Source organism: Sander vitreus, chromosome 5, assembly GCF_031162955.1.
Source record: "Sander vitreus isolate 19-12246 chromosome 5, sanVit1, whole genome shotgun sequence".
Taxonomy (NCBI): domain Eukaryota; kingdom Metazoa; phylum Chordata; class Actinopteri; order Perciformes; family Percidae; genus Sander; species Sander vitreus.
This window is the reverse complement of record NC_135859.1, coordinates 17,071,450-17,092,008: the sequence shown is the minus strand read 5'-3', so window position 1 is coordinate 17,092,008 and position 20,559 is coordinate 17,071,450. Positions and strand designations below refer to the sequence as shown.

At 40.2% G+C, this 20,559-nt stretch overlaps 1 protein-coding gene across 3 annotated transcripts in view; it reads right to left on the bottom strand.

The window, feature by feature from the left end:
- Positions 1-3,176: 3,176 nt before the first annotated feature.
- The window catches only part of ap1b1 (adaptor related protein complex 1 subunit beta 1), a 29,087-nt gene continuing 11,704 nt past the window's right edge, over positions 3,177-20,559 (bottom strand). For all 3 annotated transcript variants that reach the window (XM_078250737.1, XM_078250735.1, XM_078250736.1), the window contains exons 14-22: positions 20,163-20,373; positions 17,452-17,481; positions 17,218-17,355; positions 16,979-17,124; positions 16,761-16,890; positions 13,902-13,986; positions 13,417-13,503; positions 11,187-11,341; positions 3,177-4,683 (exon numbers count right to left, since the gene is read on the bottom strand). In XM_078250737.1, the coding sequence (XP_078106863.1) occupies positions 4,609-4,683; positions 11,187-11,341; positions 13,417-13,503; positions 13,902-13,986; positions 16,761-16,890; positions 16,979-17,124; positions 17,218-17,355; positions 17,452-17,481; positions 20,163-20,373 (1,057 nt within the window). In that variant the 3' untranslated portion in view covers positions 3,177-4,608. The remainder of the gene's footprint in view (positions 4,684-11,186; positions 11,342-13,416; positions 13,504-13,901; positions 13,987-16,760; positions 16,891-16,978; positions 17,125-17,217; positions 17,356-17,451; positions 17,482-20,162; positions 20,374-20,559) is intronic.

Below are 20,559 nucleotides of genomic sequence, written 5' to 3'. Positions count from 1 at the left end.
GTGTGTGTGTGTGTGTGTGTGTGTGTGTGTGTGTGTCCGTGCGTGCGCGTCGTTGGAGAGACATGAGCTGGTGAAGACTGCTTTCTCTCTCTGCCCCTTTTTCTCTCTCTCGCTCTTCCAATGCCTTGCAATATCCCCTGCCCCGCTCATCCAATAGGATCATGTTGTGCGCAAGGCGTGTGGAAGATTTGAGTTCCCATACGCTGCAAATAAATGGCAAAGGAATAATCCATACATCATCTCAGTGTGAGGGTCATGGAGGAGCGACGTAAGACTGAACATGATATCTCTGAGGGGACACGAGTTATTATTGGCTAGGATCTTCGGGCAGGGTAGGGGCGATGTATCCCATCAATCACCCGGTCACACACCGATGTACTCAGTGACAAGTCTGAGGAATAAACATCATGGCCCCTCAGAATAACCGGAGATAAGCTTGTAACTCGGCTAATTGTTGTCCAATGCGGCACTTTCTAATAAAACACACTCTATAAAGCGTTTACAATATTTGGGAGTCCAGGTTGGTGTTTATCAAGAATGGATTACTAACCAGGCAAAGCGGGCATTTGCCCTGCAGGAGCCCCTCAACCCTCAGGGGGCCCCAAAGCCCACAGATTCAATAAGTCAGTTGCAATGACTTAATCATTTGTAGCCCACCACTAAAACACAATACCTGATGCACATAAGGGCCTTACATTGATGAGTCCCTGTCCTCAAGAGGGTCTTTGTGTCAAAACAATTTGAATGCTTTCATTATTTTCATAAGTGTACATATTTTTTTTTAATAAATGTGTGTTTACTCCCGTTATCACAAAGCAGACATGAGGACAGGTAGAATTCAACAGTGGGAACACTTTGGTTTCTGAGGCTACAGCAAATGGATTGGGGGGGGACCAGAAGAGGGCCGGTGGCTAAATGGGGCCCATAGTTCTTTTGTTTGCCGCACAACCTGTTAATCCAAACCTGGAGTTTATTCTTTGTGTTTGGTAATAATGATGTTACAAATGTTGGTATTTCATTAAAAAAAAAAAGAGATTTTTTTTTCTTGCTTCAATGCATAAAGTGTGCAGTAGTAGCCTACATGTTTAATACATTGTTAATAAACAGATTTTGGACCAGATTCTCTGCAGCTCTTTTTCAAGTCAGTTGGATGGATGTTTTCAAACTTCAGAAGTCAAAATTGTATCTACAATGAACTGGGTTCTGTGTTCCACTCAGGGTCACAGATAACATTAAGGACACTGAAGTCAGGTCCTCTAACATGGTAACCATTTCGGAGGTTTAACAACCTGGTTGTCTACTGTAGAAAAACTAACACTTGTTGGATAATCTGAAGGCTGATTCCAGTGTTTTTTAGACTCATCAAGTTTAAGTTTGGTAACACATTCAGCTTTTTATATGCACTATATTAACATTTAATAAATGGTCAATTATAACACACTACAATGTAGTAAGCAGATATCAGGGCATTTTAAATGTGTTTATTAGTATATATATTTTCCTATGAAGACACGTTTTATGTTTTATGACAACTGTGTTTTGCTATCTCGTTGTCTCTCACTACATTTATCTGACAGCAATAGTTACTGGTTACCTTGAAGATCAAGGTTTTACATACAAATACATGCTCAGTTTATAAAGTCAGATGCATTAAAGATGAATTATTATAAACTACACAACAGTTTAAAAAGTAGTTGAAATTTGCCAAATTTTGACCATCTACGACATAACATGTAACAATAATCTAATAAAATAACACTGACAGGGGTCTTTCTGATGTCTAATGAGTGCTTTTATTTTTGATACGTTAAGTACATTTTTTCTGCAGAAAAATGCTAATTAAGTAATTTTGAATGAGATTTTTACTTGTAGAGAAACAACTTTACCCTGAGGTATTACTACTTTAAGTAAAAGATCTGAATACTTCTTCCACCACTGGTAATAAACCATTTATTAAACATATACTGCTTAGAAAAGCTAAATAAGAGGTGGAGGTGTAAAGTGTTACTGTAAATTTTGATTCCTTTTAGGCAAACAAATAAAATTCCCACGTTGAGGAAATAATCTGTACATATAATTAAATACAATAATCACTTCCTTGTAATTAACTTTGTTAGTGGTTTAGAAGTCAATAATCGTTCCTTTATACAGACTGAACCTTTACCAAAGTGGAGTGCAGTGGCGCCCCCTATTGGAATGCATTCATCACATAGGATCGCTATTGTAGATCCATTAGCAGAAGAGACTCTTGTCCCAGCGTTGGACTACTGACTCCTCTCTGGTCAGTAAGTGGGCATTTTTTAATAGAGCTGACCTTGATCATTCACAGAGGAACACATCTGGAACCAGAGGAGTTCACGATCAAAAGCTGAAAGGATGGCGGATGGCTCATGGCTCTCCAATTCAGTGCATTTTTTTACGTGTTCTTGTTAGTTAAACTTTAAGTTATACTTTTCTAGTGCAAAAGAATTACATCAATACCGGTGTAAGGTTTACATTTATTAGAGGAGATTTATACAAACTCTTATTGTAATGCAAATTACATTGGATTTATTTATCTTACTTTCATGTTTGAACACGTGTTTGTTCAAATTGTTTTTGTCTTCATAATATTTTTCCTTGTATCTCCTATTGCACCGATCAGACAAAAAAAAAAAAAAAATCGGCTTTCCAATTCGAATTCATTCTAAGGATTAGATTATGCAGTTGAAATCCTGGTTAAGCTTTCTCGAGCAGCTCGGACTTTAAAAACTTTGTCACCGCTTCAGAGGAGCTGCCCTGCCTTGAAGGTGCACTCTGCTGTGGATAAACCTCAGACTTCACTCACGACTCAAGGGTGAACAACACAGAGAGACTTGGTATGCAAAGCTGTGAGGGCTGCCAAGTCTGTAACTCTGGAGCAGAAGCAGAACGCCTCAAAGGTCATCCACGATTATAAAGTGTGGTGTGTGTGTGTGTGTGTGTGTGTGTGTGTGTGTGTGTGTGTGTGTGTGTGTAAACAATGCACACTGGCTTCCAGGGCTTTTGGAAATGTGGACTTTCCCAAGCAAATAAAACTGAGCTAACATTTTGCATCCTGTGACAGTGGGACTTTGGCACTGGCAGACTGCCACAAAAAGTTGTCCTTGCGCTGCATTTTTTTCTGTCAGAATGCCAAACACTGAAGAAAAGATTGATTATGGGAATTTATCAAGACTTTTAATAGTTATTTTTGATGTACACACAATGAACAAAATCAGGTCAATCAAAAACATCTGATTAAACATTTGATTTTTTTTTTAATATATATATATTTTTTTTTACAGCATTTCATATGAATCAGCCGTCACCACACAAAGACACACGCTAGCAATACACTGCCACCTCTGTTGTAATTTTACAAGGTGTTAACGTGGGCGCATACATCCTGTAGAGCCAATAAAAAGGGCTTCAGTGTAACGACTCTGAAAAGGAATCAAATTCATCTAGTCGAGCCTGCAGGTAAAACATTGACACTGGCTGTAGACAGTGTGCTTACCTACATGTACACTTATTACTCAGTGTTACAAACCATAGCATCATAAGTTTAGAGTTCTCTCACCTGAGCCTTCATCTCGGGTGACCATGGTACTGGAGAGGCTGCGATGAGGATACAGAGAGAGCTAAGTGGCAGAGAGAGCCCGAGTGGCTGTCACTGATGCAGGGGGAAGCAGCAAATACAAAATCCTCATCACCTGAGGCTCTCTCACAGTTTGCCACATGAACACTAACAAGACTACAAACACAAATCAAACCATGGAATGATTAAGTAAGAGAGCAGGCAGTGGACGACTGCAGCTAGTCTATAAAATGTCCAGATATTGATGGAAAAATTAAAGAAATGCACAGCAACAAACAGCATACATTCTGCTTTCAGGGACAGCAGAGGATCAGATCCCTCTGCTAACCACAGACACTAAAGAAAACTATCAAATGACAAAGACAATGATGTAGTTTGTAATTATCGATGGGTCTCTTTTAAAGGCCCATCCACCCACTTCACACAGGGGCAGGGGTAGGGAGAGTTAAAGCCTTTTTTTTCCTGATGCATTTTAATTGAAAGTAACCTAAATAAATATGCAGACAGTGATGATTCACCTGCTGATTACAGACGCTAAAAATAGACTCCCAATTTGCAGAGAAGTGGGGCTAGATAATGATTAAAGAGCCTCATGCAGACACAGGAAAACAGCCGTCTGTCCCCAAAACAATACAGGTCATCCCAAAGCGGATGACCAGCTCAATGTGAAAGTGTTCAATCAAAAAATGTGTAATGAGATAATGTCCTGAAACTGAAACTTTTGTATAACAAAACATACATGACAGGGGACAGGATAAGGCTAGCCAAGACAGTCAACCAGGATTTTCTTCAGTCTTAGGAAAGAAAAACAACCAGCGACGGGTCAAAAATGGAACAAAAATCATTAACCATCCCAATTTAACAGCTGGATTGACATACAGAGTGCCAACACAGCAGGGAGTGGCTCCTGCACTGTATGAGGCTGCAATATGGTCCGTGGGTCAGGTGAGGGAGAGCAGGAGAAGGTGCCAGGAGTCTGTGAGAGCAGCGGCTGGGTCAGTGGGTGGTTTTCAGTTCTTCAGCACCATCTCGTAGTTCTGGAAAACACACTGGGAAACCTCTGGAGCTCTGCACTTAAGAGAGATCTGAGGGAGACAAGAGTTGAGCAGGGTTGGATATGATTTCACTGTTAAAATGCAAGGTTTTTAAAGACAGGTTTTATAAATTGTCGCTGTGGGACAGACCGTACACAAGGTAACCATCAGCGACAAACGATATTAAACAAAGAAATGTTCTCCCTTCGTCCTATAATGGTCATAAATCGATACTAGAGTAGCCTATACTTCCTTGTTTAGTGCTGCAATTAATAAAATGCAGAGGATGAGAAAAGAGCATCCGTCTTCACAAAAATCATCTGTTGAGTGTTTGATGGCAATTTATTTGTGCTTTAGAACGTAATCAATGTGAAACAATAGTAAAATAAGCTTTATTTCTCTCCGTCTACTGTACTAGGACAAATTCAAGTACAAAACAACTGGTCTGAACTACTGCCAGAAAACGCTTAGTTACGTTGTAACCTTGGTTCTCTGAGTGAAGAGACTCTCTCTCCACCATACATATGGAATAACGGTGTAACTTAAGCCGGTTATTTGAGTTTGTGGCAAAACCTTTCAGTGCTCGTTTTTCATTTTGTGACTTTCCATTGAATAAAGGACTATTTTTCCAGTCTTATTTCTTCATTGAAGGTTTCTATAAAATAGTGTTAAAATCTTGTCTTGTCTCGATCTCGTGAACCAAATCTCATGTCTCGTCTCGTGAGCTGGGTGTCTCGTCCCACCCCTAGTATAAATGGAACCAATAAGCAGAAGTATCTTGGTCTTTTTTTTTCTTCCAGGAGACAAAATTCATTATTTTTCAGATGAGAAACTAGATTTACTGCCTTGTGGTTGTATGCCTCCGCCAACCAGTCAAGTTGCAGTTAACATAAATGTTTGTCCCGATTCATATGTAGCAATGATAAAGCGTTGGCAAAACATGTATTCTTTACATACACATCTTTAACCCTGCAGCACATACGACCTATACAATCACCACAGTTTCAAGGTTGGCACCCAAGATTAATGTCACCAATTCAGTATGCGACCAACTGTGAAATATGGTCACAATCTCCCCTTCTGTTCCTGAGTTATGGCATTGAATAATGGCCAGAAAAGTGTTTTTGCAGATGCAGAACATTATGATGTCACAGTGAAGTTGGCATTTTGGATATATATCTTCACCTCATCATTTTATCCTATTAGACATTTGTGTGAATTGTTGTCATAATAAGCGTAGCAATTCTTGAGTTATGGCCAAAACCGCGTTTTGTGAGCTCAGTGACCTTTGACCACCAAAACCGAATCAGTTCATCATTGAGTCCAAGCGGACGTTTGTGCCAAATTTGAGGACAAATCCTCAAGGAGTTGAGATATCGTGTTCATGAGAATGGGACGGACAGACAACCCAAAAACCTTATGCCTCCGGCCACAGCTGGCGCGGAGGCATGATGAAATATTTGGATTGAAACTCTGCTTAATTTAGAGACGTACAGAGAGAAATAGACACACAAACACACTAGAGAAAATAGAGGCAGCCTCTCCACTCTTTGATGGTGGTCGCAGCTGGGAGCAGGTTTAGGATTTAATAGTCTCACAAAGTGAGTTTTTTCCCTGTTCACAGTCCTACTGCCTCAGATCTAGAAACACAAAAAAAAAGTGGTCACAGTGTGTTTGCTAAAGAAAGTGCAGAGCTTCTACAACTGCTGGTTTTGAGAGACAATTACAAACGACGCAGAAAAAGAAGAAAGTAAATCCAAGACTACTTCTGAGATTTAAAAAATATGCATTTCAGTTTGAGTGATAAAATATTCCCAACCAGAGACTTTGTGACAACATGATCAACGTCAGAATGCCCCCTATTTCTGATTGTGTTCAGAGTTCATTTTACTGGATGTTTTTACTATGTATTATTTTCAATTTGTTTGTAAGCTCTCAAATGGCAGTTTCTTCCTGTAATTCTGAAAATGGGATATAATATAAATATTTAACGTCCATTGTTTGAAACTCCAGTATTGTTAGAACACCAACATTTTCTCTTTGAGACTGGCACCATTATTATATTAACAGTGATCAGTTATTAACCAGAGATTTGGTGAGTGACTGGTGAGAATTTCACACCAGGCTCCTCCCCGACTCAATGGATACCAAGAACTGCCAAAGGAGGGGTGGGGAGGGTGAGAGGTGTGTGTGTGTGTGTGTGTGTGTGTGTGTGTGTGTGTGTTGTGGTGGCTACCACAGAGCTGCAGTGGAATAAAGCAGTACTACTGCACAGCTCCTACAGTATTGCCTCTGCACACTCTGGGCTCCTTACTAATGCATGCTGCTGCTGGCAACATTTTGGCAGCCATCTGCTGTCAGCATGGGGCGAGATGTGAGGAAATGCGGATGCTGTAGCCACTGTGTGGAACCTGCTTATTAAGAGAGCTAGAAACTGCGGCATTCATTTGTTCAACTCACGGCTTGCTGCTAAAATATTATTATTTTAGCTGTACACAGGCAGGGAAAGGGCAAAGAAGCTACAGTAATGATGGAGGGTGTATCGCCCAAATGTGTATTGAGAAGTAATTCTTATTTTTATTCCAACTTTGTTTAATCATCCCAAGACAATACATTTTAAGTATCAAGGTGTTTACATGACTCATTTTTTAATGCTTCGATACAAACATGGCAGTATTCCTTTCCACCAAAAATCTCCAATGAGAGATAGACACATGGATTCACAACACTGATCATGTAATGTAATGAATCAGCCTAAAAACACTGCAAGTATAAAAGAGGAACTAGAGCCGCTGCAGTTCTCTGATGCACCAGTGCACCACTGCGAAAGGGCAAAGCAAAAGTGATATGCATCCTAATCCTAACATTTGATATACTTAAACACAACCTTGTTTGCTGAGCTTGTTTATCAAGTCAGAATTGAGTCTAATGGTTTAGACCTCGTCCTACATCATTAGATTTCTACCTTAGCATGTGTTAACTAGGGGTAGGTAATATGTATAAAATCCTCTGTATACCGGGATATAGTGCATTCTCAGTTAAATCAATTAAGAAACTTTTTTTATGGATGAAATAACTGGACAGGCGTGTGTTTTTCGTTACTCCGGTTTTAATTTAATGCCTGACAAATAAAAAGGTACTTCATCATATTGTTGCAGAAAACATTTAAAATCAATTGACAGCACACAGCAATCCTTCATCGATTTGTAAACACTTCCCACAAAAGGTCTAATTCTAAGATATTAAAGGGATAACAACCATGGTGATATTGCAGAATCTCAGAAGGAAGACAAATTGATATAATTTCACAGTATACATGTCACTAGTTTTAACCCCAAAAAATTAACTCCGTTTGTGTAGAGGAACCGCAGATATAATTGTGTGTACAGCGGCCCTTGGCGTCCATTACTGTGTTAAAGCTCACTTTCACCAAAACTCTCAGAATTGCTAGCTCAAGAGGTGAAAAGAAAAAAATCAGCATCATCACCGGTCACATAGTTACCATAGAAACAAGAGATGGTAGATGAGGACAATGCTTCATGTCAGAAAGATTAAGTTAAAAGATAAGTGGGGTCCTAATTCTTCACTCTAAAAACTACAAAGTATACATGAGCTCTGATGGAAGTCACTCAAAGGGAATGTGAGAGCTACTGACTATTTCAAATATGGAAACTTAAAGCTGCTATAATCCATATTTTAGTAACGAGGTATCAAATGACAATGTAAACAGGGTCGCTTGTGGTGATGAACCTACAGAAAGTCCTCACCTGAACCTGATGCTCCCCTCGGCAGAGCTTTATATCAAGATTTAGCTCATTCTTTAGCAGTCTGGCCCTCAATTCTTCTGTTTTGATTCACTCTCACTGTTCTCAGTCGCAGCACGCAGCTGTTTCAGGTGGCAACCAACATGACTCCAAATGAATGATAATGTTGCTCTCTAACTGCTGGATGTGTAAATAAGCAACAGTTTGCTAACAAGTAGGGCTGTGTTTTGGCAAGAATCTGGCGATACGTATCACGATACATGGGTCATGATTCAATATATTGCAATATATTTCGATACTGTGCGTAAGGCGATATATTGGGATTTTTTTTTTAAGTCTAATTTTAGAAAAACTAATATTTAAAAAAAGACATGATGTGCATAAAAGTAAAATAAGTTTACTTTAGGTAAACAATTCAGTACACAGAAAATCTAACTGCCTGTTTGGGATTGTGGTTCACAGGTTCTTAGTGAGCTAATTGTTATATGCTAAAGTAGGCCAAAGTTCAGCCATAGCTACATTGTTAGCTTCTAGCAAAAAGTCAGGCACTATTGTCTTACATGAATATTTTTGCACGTAAAACAATTTTTTTTGAAAATCGATACAGTATTGCAAAATAAAATATCGCGATACTCAAGTGTATTGATTTTTTCTTACACCCCTACTAACAAGTTCGCCATATCAACTTAAAAGGTGATGATGTCAGTATTGTGTCCACAACTTGTTTGCTTTGCCTCCAAGTAGTCCAGGTTTAAAGAGAGAGCTAAAAGGTTTTTCAAAAGATGTAATAGTTTGTTTTAAGATCTTCCATGAGCTGTTTTGCTAATGTCCACCGTAATTTAATTTTCCAACTGTGAGCTCCTCCATTTTTATCGTGCATTGCATTGTGCCCATTAACACTATTGTTAATACATTACTTAGCCAACCCCAGCCAGAAAACTTTAACACCACATACTGTACGTCATCACTCAGGGTAATGAATTGGAATTGTTTTTAATGTCTTGTTTTCAGAAACAAAATAATAAATAAATTAAAAAAACGCATTGGCAGGGCTTTACTCTTTCAGGTCTAAAAATAGCTGCCGACAAAAGGCTTTAGCAGCTTGCCTTTAATGTGCCGTGCCAAGAGCACAGGGACCATGCAGCAGCCAGAGATAGAGCCAAGAGAGACAAGCATTAAAATTCACACTGTAAATGCAGCATGGTTAACTTGAAAGTCTAGTCTTCTCTTCACTAAACAATTTATGATCCATCTGCAAAAAGTAGGGGGGCCTTTCTAGCCGCGCTGAATAACTATTTGAACTTAAAAATGAAGATGAACTCAAAAAGGCAGGAGGACTACAGAGCAAAAACAGTTGAAGGTGAACAAGAAAAACACTCCTGAATGAATCAGGGTACATCACAAACGGACGCACAGGGTGAAAAAAACAAAAAGAGTAACAAATCAAGAGCAAGAAAATGGAAAATGGCCACCGCCTCCAGCAAATAAAAATTAAGTATGAATAAGCTTTCAGTCAATTAATCTCATACTTTATCTCAAGGAAATACTCAAGTCTTATATTTCAAAATCACCTTTATGACGTTAGGCTACACGATGACGTACTAAGACGATATTTAGATTTAATGAGCAAGAGCTGGGTGACTTGACAAATTGACTAGTCTACACTGGAGAAAACAAAGACAGTTGAGACCACCTTATCAATAAAAGCATGAACTGAAAGCAGACTGAGTGATGAGCTGGGAGGAGAGTCACATCAAGGTCATGGTTCTGGGTTAGTCATGCAGAATTTTTAAGCCAAATTTAATCCATCAAGAGCAGAGACCGTGGCACGCTGACAAAGCAGGGACACGCAACAACACAACGGCCAACACACAAACAGTTGAGGCACCAATACTAGTGCCACACTCCAGTCAGTGAACATCAACCAGCCTCCCCCCTTCAGCACACTCACCACACATTACTGCACATCAATCTCTGCCATGGCATTTCTCTCTATCCATGACATGCAGTGATGACAGTATTTTGTAAACTCCATCATACTAACCTAATTCAACAAGTCAGGCTGTAATTTGTGCTGAAGAGCAGAGTGGAAGTTGGACTTTCCTACACTGTATGTATTAAGGTAGATTAACGAGGCCATTCTGGATCAAAGTTATGAATGTAAGTTTGATTCAGTAACCCCTTTAATTTATTATGGGACAGATCTCCAATACCAAGCATATCTAAATGTGTATCTTCAGTTATTGTGGTGGGTATGATTACAGCCTCCACAAGTATCTGAAAAAGTACCTTTTTTATATTAGAATATTGTCTACTCCAGTAAAACTAAAAAAAGATGTAAACCCGTATAAAACTAAAAAAAAACTAAAAAACGTACATGTCCGAAAAAACAAACGAGTAGGGCTTATTCATTTTGATTTGTATTAGAAAAGTCTGGGAATTAATAAATGTTTATGAGGTAAAGAAGATGAACAACGGAGGACCCCCCCAGACCGCCGCTTAATATTGGTAAGCCAGGAAAAACTCTGAAAAAATACATATGTTGCATGTCAAATCTCTTAACTCTTAATCTCTAAATTAAACTCCTGACATTTATTACAGTAGTTGGCACAACATACTGTAGTTTCTCTCTTCTTTTTTTAATGGTGTCCTTTAATAAAACACTAAAGGTCTACACTGTCTAAAGGTCTTCACTGTCTCTCATCAGATATTTCTTTTGATAGTAAATAGTTGTCACAGCAGCACCAGCACAACTCTTGAATACAACAAATCAACTAGCACAGTACTCACCGTGTAATTTGGGTTCCCTGCCTGCACCCTCAGCTCAGCCAGCACCCAGATGCCATTGGTGAGTTTCATGGACTGATACAGCATGTCCTGACCCTCAACTGTACGCTTGGCTATGGTGAAGATGTTGCTACCCTGCAGTTTGTTGGAGGCTGCATCTGTTGAGGGAACGTAATCAAAAATTAACATAATACAGTCAAAATTCTAAAAGGAGAATTCCGGTCGATTTCAACACGTAGCTCTGTTTGTTTGTAAATTTTGAGTGCTGTCGGTAGCGAGAAAGACGACAACAATCGGTGTTGCCTACACCGGGTTATCCTCCTGCTACAGTTTGCACCCAGGAGGCTGAAACTGGGCAAGTTTTAAAACGTGCTTTTAGCCTCTTAACATGTTCTAAATGTCATTAAAAGTGCCTACCCATGTGAAGTGATTCCTTCCGAGTGAACACAGTGAATCTGATGTGAATTGAGTAAATGTGAAAGAAATGCATCAAAGTTATGCTAATTCAGCTCCGTTTAGTTCCGGTGTTGAGACAGCAAGACTTGGGGACCGTCTACAAACTACCGAAAAGAGTTACAACAAAAATATTTATTAATTTAATGATTAAATAAGGTAGTGTCTCCAAACTTACCTCAATTATAACTTGTCTCCTGCCAGTTGTACTACAGCACTCACTTTAAAAAAAAATAAGCATATGCCTATTTTTGAAAATATTTTTGTATCTCTTTTCGGTGTCCCGAAGCACTCGTCTTGCGGTCTCAACACCGGAACTAAACAGAGCTGAATTAGTACAACTTTTATGCATTTCTTTCACATCTACTGCAGCAAACTGTAGCAGGAGGAGAACACCAGAGCTGGTCTACGGAGAGCCATTTCACTCCCTATTCAGCCCCATTTTACCGAATTAGGTTGCAGTTCCACCAGAGTTCCACTGGGGGGGATCACGGTCCAGTGGAAAATGAATGGGACTCTATGGAGCTAGACGGCTAAATGTGTCTCTTTCGCCTGATTGTCGTTGAGAAATCTCAGATTTGATTGTAGTTTTTGCAAGTTCAACATGGATTATAGGTCGAAAGTTGAATGAACGAGTACTTGTGTCCTTTTGATTTCTTACAGGTTGAGTTGTTGTTGCCCATAACACGCTAGCATTCTGCTAATGAATGCCGATTGGTCAGTGAAGGACTGATTACGATCGGAGATCCCACTTGATGGCATCCAAAGCAGAACCAGAATGTCAGAGTGAATATTTTGGCGTGGTCTTTAAAACATTAGCAAACCTCTTTCTAGCACGTGTATTAACAGGGAGAGCCTAACCTGTCAGCTGTGTTGTCGATGCTTCGAGAGAACAAAGGAAGCGACTCAGAGCTTGCTGTAAAGCACCATCTTTGGCCGTACGATGTGTATGACGTCATTGACATTTTAAAAAGGCTTTCTAGAACAAAAAAGCCACTTTAAAAAAATGTTCTTAGCCTCCCCTTTCAAATGCAACATCCAAATTACTAAACAAAAAATGATATCCTGAGAAAAGTGGATTTTGAGGGGTATAGCTCCATAGACCACCATTCATTCTGCACCCGCCTGTTAGCACCCCATATATGGAACCAGAGTGGAACTGCAACCAGAGTGGAACTTCTTCCCTTATTAGAAATTCTTTGATAACACGATTGTTTTTGTTTTTCCTCGCTACCGACAGCACTCCAAATTTACAAACAGAGCTACGTGTTGAAATCGACCGGAATTCTCCTTTAACTGTTCAACTGAATTTACACCGTCTTACACTGACGATGCAGAATGTCTTTCTACATTATCATCTCCTAAAATATCACCTCAGGCTATCTGTGCAGCAAAGATACAGTTGCTAATTTGAAATTAACTTTTCTCCTCAGCCTCTGTCTTGCTGCTTCTCCCCAGTCAAATATGAAACCCTCTCTCTTTGTTCATGAGGAAGGAATTTAATCTGTGGGGAGAAATCTCCATTAAGCTGTCATTAGGAATTCTTCTCCAGTTCAGCTGCTCTCACGCTTGTGTAAAACTAAATTATCACACGTAAATATGGGGACTGCAGCTCATGAATTCTCATCAAATGCCAATTTGTTTCATTAGCTAGGATCTGAATTCAAGATTGCCACTGCTCTATCGGGCGGTTTCCACATGTAAAGAAGCAGCAGGATATGGCTGCACTGTGTACTGTCTTCAGGTAAGGCACTCTCTGTTCCCGTTCCATCCTTCTCACCTGAGTTGAGATGGCAGTCTTTGATCTGAAACTGGGACTCGTTGTCATTAGGAATGTCTTTCCATGTGGCCAGGAACACCTGTCGCTCTGTGGACAAGAGACACAATCACTGGGTGAGGCCAAAGACAGAGCACACACTGCAATGTACACAGTATGAGAATTACAATAGGATTTGTGGGAAAGGCTGATGTAAGAAATGCCAAAGTAGTGTGTGAGTAGTTTGATTTATAACAGAAGAAAAAAAAAGAAAATCAAACCGCAACACAAAACCGGCCCAAAAAAGGCACTGGTGTACAATTTGGGAGCAACTGTGCAGCCCCGAGAGGTGTGCCAGTAAAGTCAAACACACATCTACGTCACACACTTCTTCACATGATAAGTCACAATAATGTATCATCGCAGAATGACTGACGTATGTGTCGGTCATTGACGTCAGCGGGGGTTTGAGGCTTTTGAGTGAAGAGGTTTAGCCAAGACACACTCACCCATCTTCCCGTCCTCCGCAAACAGCATGCTGATGGGGTACTGGCAGCTGAAGTAGAATACGTCAATGTTGTTCTTAACAGCCACCTGCAAGAGTGATTACATCCAAGGAGGGGGTAGAGGAGGACGACAGGAGGAGAAACAAGAAGCAGTACATGGGTAATTACTTTTCAAATGCCCTTCAAGGATGGGCATTGCTGGTTTATGTGTGCCGTTTACTGAACAAGAGGGCTACAATCCTCTGGAAATCTCACTCTCACACACGCACTCACACAGGCAATACTATATAATTAATGTTCTTTACTGGCCACCCATCATACTGTGTCTCACAGTAAGCATGATGCTTCTATTTGCAAAAGAATATCAGCAAACATTACTTACAAGATAAATATATAAAAACATAATTATTTCTACAAACAGCCTTTAGAAAGTGCTTTACAATGGGATATAAATAAAGATGAAAATATAAGGAGATAAGAATATCAGACAGTGGTTAAAAATAAAATATCAAAAATAAAAAGAGAAGACAAAAACACAACTGACAAGTGAAAGGAAACAAAAATAGCACCTAACAGCAAGTCTATATTTAAAAAAAGAAAAGAAAATGAATTTGTTGGCCTTAGCTCCTCAGACAGGACCTTTTACAGTCTTTGGGCCCTGGTGGCAAAAGTACAAGACACTGAAACATGAGAACAACTGTGGTATAATGGAGGCACCTGAAGTAACAGCGGCAGCTGGCAGTGATATTGATCAGGCTGCTCAACAGACAAATGCTAAGGGAAGGACAGTGAGTTTGGCCAGCGGAGAGCAGAAGAATGACTTGTGAATAATTCATTAGAGAGCATCTTATTCCTGGGTGCAATGCAAGACTGCCAGTAACACGGCAAGTCATACACAGATCTTCGCAATCCTACCTACGGCACCTTTAATCTACCCGACTACAGGTTCCCAAACTCTCTTAGGTCTCTTTTTATGGCACAACAGTATTTGTGTGCTCCCCCAATACTCTGCTAGCTGGGACAGCATTGTGTTGTATACAAATTAATTGGTATTATTTGTCTTAAATAGGGCAGTAATTCCCATCTACAATGAACTTTGAACTGATTAATTGATCGAAAATGTATACATTTTGATAATTGTTTTTGTCATTTTTTAAATTGAAAGAAGCTAAAAAATATTTGGTTCCAGCATGTTTTTGTTTTCTTAGTTTTCTATGATAGTAAATAGACTTTGGGTTTTTCCACTGTTGGTCGGCCAAAACAACCATTTGAAGTCTTCAACTCGGGCTATGGAAAACTGTGATGGACATTTTTTAACTTTTAAAATAATGGGGCCGAGAAATAGAGAATGAATCGCTAATGAAAATAATCTTTACTTGCACCTGCCTTTTTCATATTCTACTTATATTTATTTAATGTTGTTATTAACATTAAGCTTCAGGGACAACAAATAGAGCTGTATCACACAGCAGAAGCCAAACAGTTAACGAGACAGCTGCTAACGATGTCATTAAACTGCGAGAGGAGATGATCTGTCCGACTGAGCTCAGCAGGTGACAGCGATTGATTTATTGATCGATCACATTGTACGTTTACTCTAAAGTCCTTTCACAAATTTCTCAATTCTTTGCTGTAGTACCAAAGCATTTATTCAGCCTTCACCAATTTGGGAACCACTGTACCATTTCTTTACCACTGAATAAGCATTCTGTATATGTCAATTTCTGTAACTAGCACACCTGACAAAGTCACCACTCTGATGTCTTTAAAACACTGTTCATTGCAGAAGGCCCTAGAAATTATATTATACTATTAAACTTGCACACAAAGTTAATAGAGCACTTCCCTAAAACGTGCCGATTTGTAATGAAAGGTTTCATTGGCGGCTACCACACATCAGTAGTTACAAGAGCACTCAAAATAATATTCTGGAACATCATCATCCATCAAGACAAAAAACAACACAGAACCTCTTAAAATAAAATCTGAGAAAATGTGAAAACAGCCAATAGCACCCATCAAAGCCGGGCCGAGGCTGCAGAATAGAAAGGTTAGCAGGGCTACTGAGGCCAGGAGAAACAAAGGAGCCATGTGTTGTGTGACCACTAATGACCGCCCCCCACCTCTATCGTCCCCCTCGCTACTCTTATCTTCTCTCTCCAGCTTCACAAAGCACCCGTCCTCAATTCCCAGTTAAAAGAACCACCCTGATCAAAAACCAGCCAGCTTCTGCCGCTCTTTTTATTTAAAACTTATCACAGCTGTTCTGAAGGTTGTTTCAGGTTTTAAGTCTGTTGTATTCACAACATAAGAATTCAACAGTATAGCAGAATAACAGAAAGGACATATTAATCGTTTAAGACACACATGGTCATATTTTCCAAGACAAAACTTCATGTCCCACGGAGATACAGTCAGACCATGAATATTTCAACCATGACGCATTTTGAGGTTTTAAAAATAAATGATTAAGACGTTGAAATACTGCCAACTTTAATTTAGAATTTGACAGATAGGGAAAAAGTAATGGTTTTATTTAATTATCAAAAACTTAACACGCGGCCATGTCTGTTTTCTTTGTTTACATTTCAATGCATCTCTGACAGAGTGCTGTCATGTTAGGACAGCAAACTTCAGGCACCAGTGTCCTGATAAGGCCAGAGCTGAAAAAATGAAAAGTCGGCATACTAGTCTGTACTTGAATTGTACTAGTCGCATTACTGTCATGAGTGTGATGCTTAAATATTCAGTCCTGAGTCATTCATGGAAAATGGTAGAAAGCAGAGATGCAACGCTACTGTTCAACCAAAACTGGTACAGTCACATCAAATTCAGGGGAAAGGAATATTGCAAAGTGGTTACCTGAAGGTTGTTGAGAGGCTCCATCTTCATGACAGGTCCCACAGTACTGAGGGGAAGGGCCGCTTCAATACTTTGGTTTGGGCTAAGAGGAGTGAGTACTTGGAGGGGACCAGCCGGAGCAAGACCAAAGCTACAGAGGAACACAAGAGGAAAAAGTGTCACAAAATGTGTAAATATACAAACATATCAGCAGCACATTACTTAGTAGGTGGTGTTACCTGTTTCTGTTAAACTGAATGGCAAAATCAGTCATGACACTCATAGCTTTATTAGTGAGGGTCATCTCCATTTGGATGACCCCAGCACGGCGGACAAAAGTGCCCGATATCTCCAGACCCTTGGCCTTCATGGCTGGAAGCCAAACCTGAACAGAGACAAAGATCATTTTATTAGGGATCCTACCACTGGTGTTAACGTCATTCTATAGTATGTCTCATCCCAGCTTATCAAGACTCACTGTTTTAGGGGGGTTGAACGCTCCCATAGGCATACCAACTCCACCTCCGAGATCAAACAGGTCATCCAGACCGCCACTAACAGGGACATTGAAGGAAGCTGGCAGGGCAGCTGGAGGAGCACCGAAACCTGTCCCCATCTGTGGGTCACAAAGCAACACGTTACACCAACACATTCAATGTCACCCTGTACTGACCAATCAAAGCCCAACAAAAACTCAGACAAAATTACTTACAGCAGGCCCCCCTCCAAGGTCTCCGCCAAGCTGGGTAGGAGAAGAAGCACAAAGACTTTATCTATTGGAAGGTTATCTATTGGTGCAACATTAAATAATATTCTGGAAGGTCTGAAGAGGATGAATAGAGGGGTGTGAGGGTCTAAGAAATATCTTTCAGTGATTCATGACAGCTATGGGGATTACACTATTTACAAGAGACAGCAAGAAGGAGGCACCGCCACGGGTACAGGAGAAATTCTCTTTTTATGCAGTGTTGGGGAGTAACGGAATACATGTACCGGCGTTACGTATTCAGAATACAAATTATGAGTAACTGTATTCCGTTACAGTTATAATTTAAATAGTTGGCATTTGGAATACAGTTACATTGTTGAAATCAATGGATTACATGACGATACTTCTCTGTTTCACGGGTTTATTCACTCTCGCAACTCCATGCATTTCCCAGAAGCCCCAATATGAAAACGAAAAAATTAGCCATTTGCGTGATCACTAGAGGTAAAGATGGAGCCGGAACCGGCACAACAGAGCCAGGGCAGGAATGCGTTTCTATCTTGGAAATTCAAACAGCATTTCACATTAAAGAATGAGAAGGGAGAACGAAATATAACTATGCACTGCAACTTCTGCTTGCCAGCAACCAACTTCCTTTCAGCGTCCAAATTACTCCACCTCCAACCTGAAGAAGCATCTTAAAGGAAGTTATTTTTAGCCAAGGGTAGTCGTCTGCTGTAGTTTTACTGGTCACCTTGCTATTTTATAGGTGACGTGCGACTTTACATTCTCCTACATGCTGATTTACTAGCCCCAGAGCCGTTGAAAGACTAGCCCTGTTTGACATGTTAGCTAACGTTAGCTAAAATTAGCTCATGGTAGCTTAGACTGCGGTTAGATTTTTGTAGTATGCAGTTCGGGACTACAAATACAAAAATCTATCTGCTTGTTTAGGTACACATTCAGCCAGTTGGAACAGAAGAACACACCAGAACAGGCCTGTTTAGTAAGCTGTATGTGATGGCCGCATTCCTACTTATAAAATGCAATTCAATGTGGAAGTAATCCAAGTATTCAGAATACGTTACTCAGATTGAGTAACGTAACGGAATACGTTACAAATTACATTTTTGGGCATGTATTCTGTAACGGAATACGTTTTGAAAGTATCCTTCCCAACACTGTTTTTATGTAACTGACCTTTTGCTGCCCACATAGGTCAGGCTGAGCGGCTATTGAAATCCAATAGGCTTTGTTCAAAAGGATACTCACTAAATGGGACTATTGTGGTGATGAAAAGGTTGGGGGTACAGTTAACAAGACGCATGGTGAATAAATATAGTGATTCCACACAGTTACAACTACTGTGCATATTTTGACAGAAAACATAGGTGAAATTTACTAAACTCTCACCTAAATGGAGTGGGAAACATAAACACTGTAACACAAAGTGCAAATAGGCACAGATCACTGCTGGGGAGGATAACTCAGAAGACACAGTGGTACAGGGGACAAGAGGGGGTTCTAGGCTAGTGCCGGCCTTTACTAGTCCAACATGGTCCCCTGGACCAACCTCAGTGGGGCTGTAATCTGGGGGCGATGGGGACTGATGTGGGAGCTGAGGTGACTGAGAAGTGTCCGTCCGCAGGGGAATGGGCGGCTGATTGAAACACATCGCAGAGCCCAGAGATAAGAAAAGAGATGGACTCAAAGATTTCACAGCATGCTTACTGTAGATATCACAATAATAAAAGATGATGAATGAACATGTCAGACTGATGCATGGAAACTACAGTAAAACAACAGTGATTAAATCCATCTTCTAAAATGGCTTTATAAATGGTTTATAAATGTTGGGCCCTCTCCCTCCATGTAGTTACCGGCTCAGACTCATCCCCCATCTGCAGATGCAGCATTGAACAAAGAAAGTAAAACACACACAAGGGTCAAAGGAAAAAAAAGAAAAAGCACCAAAAAAAAAGGTAGGAAAAAAAAAAAAAAAAGACAAAATACAAAAAAATGTCACTAAGTCTCATTGACATTAAGCCTTTTACTGAAATCAACTAATGCCTAGTTCACACTACACGACTTCAGCCCTGCAGTTTACAACAGCAACGAAGAGAGAGAGAGAGAGAGAGAGAGAGAGAGAGAGAGAGAGATATGTGTAGAAGACAACGTCTTCTAGACGAGATGTTGTGCAGGCTTTGCTTCACTGTTGTAGTGAATGGAAACATAGCCAAGATGCTAACTCTCATTCAACTGCGTCACCCAGATACGCCAACCGGGACGAGGTAAATATTTAACGGGATAAAACAATTACTGAAGCGGTTTGCGTTTCAATTTCAACACATCAAATAAATAAATAAGGCACTTGAAGACGCCCTGCGGAGCATGGTGAGTTTGTTAAGCTGAGCAGTGGAGAGTGAAAAAGAAAGAAAGAGAGAAAGTAGTCCAGGTCCCGTGTCACTTCTCACGTGCGTTTTCCTGACAAAACATAGTTTGGAGACCAGACATACTCATCTGGGATTCCTCCTGGTGAAAGATCTTGTAGTGTCCGTCGCCGGTCAGTCGTGTAGTGTGAAAACAACAACGATTTCAAGGTTCCCGATTACTTGACAGCAAGTTGTGTAGTGTGAACTTAGGTTCTGTAAGGCTGGTATAACACATCTTAAGCTGATAGCTTCACTCAAAACAGTGGTGTGTAGAAGACCTACCAAGCTGTCCAGTCCTCCTCCAAGAAGGTCCATAGCACCCATCTGCATGCCAGAGGAAGCGGGTGGTGGTGGTGGTCCGGTGGTGGTAGGAGGGGTCAGGTCCAGATTAAGCAGATCCCCGAGGAGGTCTCCCTGGGATGGGATGACAGCAGGGGGTGCCTCAGAAACTCCAGCAGCAGAACCTGTATCTGGGCTCTCAACACTCTCCCCACTAGTAGAAATAAAACAAGAAAAAAAGGAAGCAACATCAATTTAGATTATGCATTTTATGTCATTTATTTGATTATTAGATGTTCCTGGTGACAAATACAGTATACGCCCAATTTTTCATTAAACTGCTGATATAACTTCATCTGGTCCACTGAGAACAATGGCATGTGGATGTGACTTTTTGTAT